General features: G+C 39.8%; 1 protein-coding gene across 1 annotated transcript in view; it reads left to right on the top strand.

The window, feature by feature from the left end:
• The first annotated feature begins 7 nt into the window (after positions 1-7).
• pemt (phosphatidylethanolamine N-methyltransferase) overlaps positions 8-898 on the top strand; it is a 62,946-nt gene continuing 62,055 nt past the window's right edge. The window contains exon 1 of the mRNA XM_016286116.1: positions 8-409. Coding sequence (XP_016141602.1) covers positions 233-409 — 177 coding nt within the window. The 5' untranslated portion in view covers positions 8-232. The remainder of the gene's footprint in view (positions 410-898) is intronic.

Genomic DNA, 898 nt, shown 5'->3' on the forward strand with positions numbered 1-898 from the left:
TCGGAATTCAGTATGTAACAAAAAAGGTCCAATACGAATTCGGCATGAGGAATATTAATACAGTGCTGCCTTGCGAGTGAACTAATAAACTGTCATAAAACATCACCAAACCAAACAAAAAATCCCTACAGAAGAAGAGTGATTTGAAGTCGTAGTCCAGTGTTTTAATGACCGGCAGAAACTCCATTTCCCACAGTTCCAGGCGACTTAAGTAGGTCGAAGGTAAACTGTCATGTCCGCTGTGTTGGTAACTTTAGCAAGTTCCTCAGGTGGTCTACGTTACAGTGAATGCTGGTGGCATGCTGCTGAAAGAGAGCAGACTGTGTGTTTGAAACACGGTCATTTCATGAGCGACGCAAATCCTGCGCTGGATTGCTGTGGAGGCTTGAATAGCGTGGATTACAGTCAGGTCAGGAAGAGCAGCTTTTAGTTCGCCTCTCTGCTCATGCGTGTGCAAGCCACTGCTCCTTTAATCCCCATCGTTATTGTGTCGTAGTATTGTTCAATGCACAATTCATATTGAGAAATATTTACAAACGTGCGTTTGATTATTTCATGCACGCGAGCGCTGATGTTACACGTGCTGTCGTCGGGTTTACAGACTCGTTGCAATCTGATCATCTACACAATATGAGGAGCTGTTGAGGAAATTAATTCATGTAAACTGAAGGTTTGCACAAATTATATTTGAAATGCATTAGCACGAGGATCTGGAGTGCTTACAGTGACTGATGGGGAGCCTAGGTTCATTTTTATGCCTGGACATAATTATTATAATTAATAATTACCATGTTCAAGCACGAATAATAATGAAAATAAAATATTACAAATGCATTTCAAACATGCAGTTAATTTATTATTTATCTTTTGTGATGGCTGTGTGTATATATATATATAT

This window comes from Sinocyclocheilus grahami, unplaced genomic scaffold (genome assembly GCF_001515645.1).
Source record: "Sinocyclocheilus grahami isolate Dianchi unplaced genomic scaffold, SAMN03320097.WGS_v1.1 scaffold206.1, whole genome shotgun sequence".
NCBI lineage: Eukaryota > Metazoa > Chordata > Actinopteri > Cypriniformes > Cyprinidae > Sinocyclocheilus > Sinocyclocheilus grahami.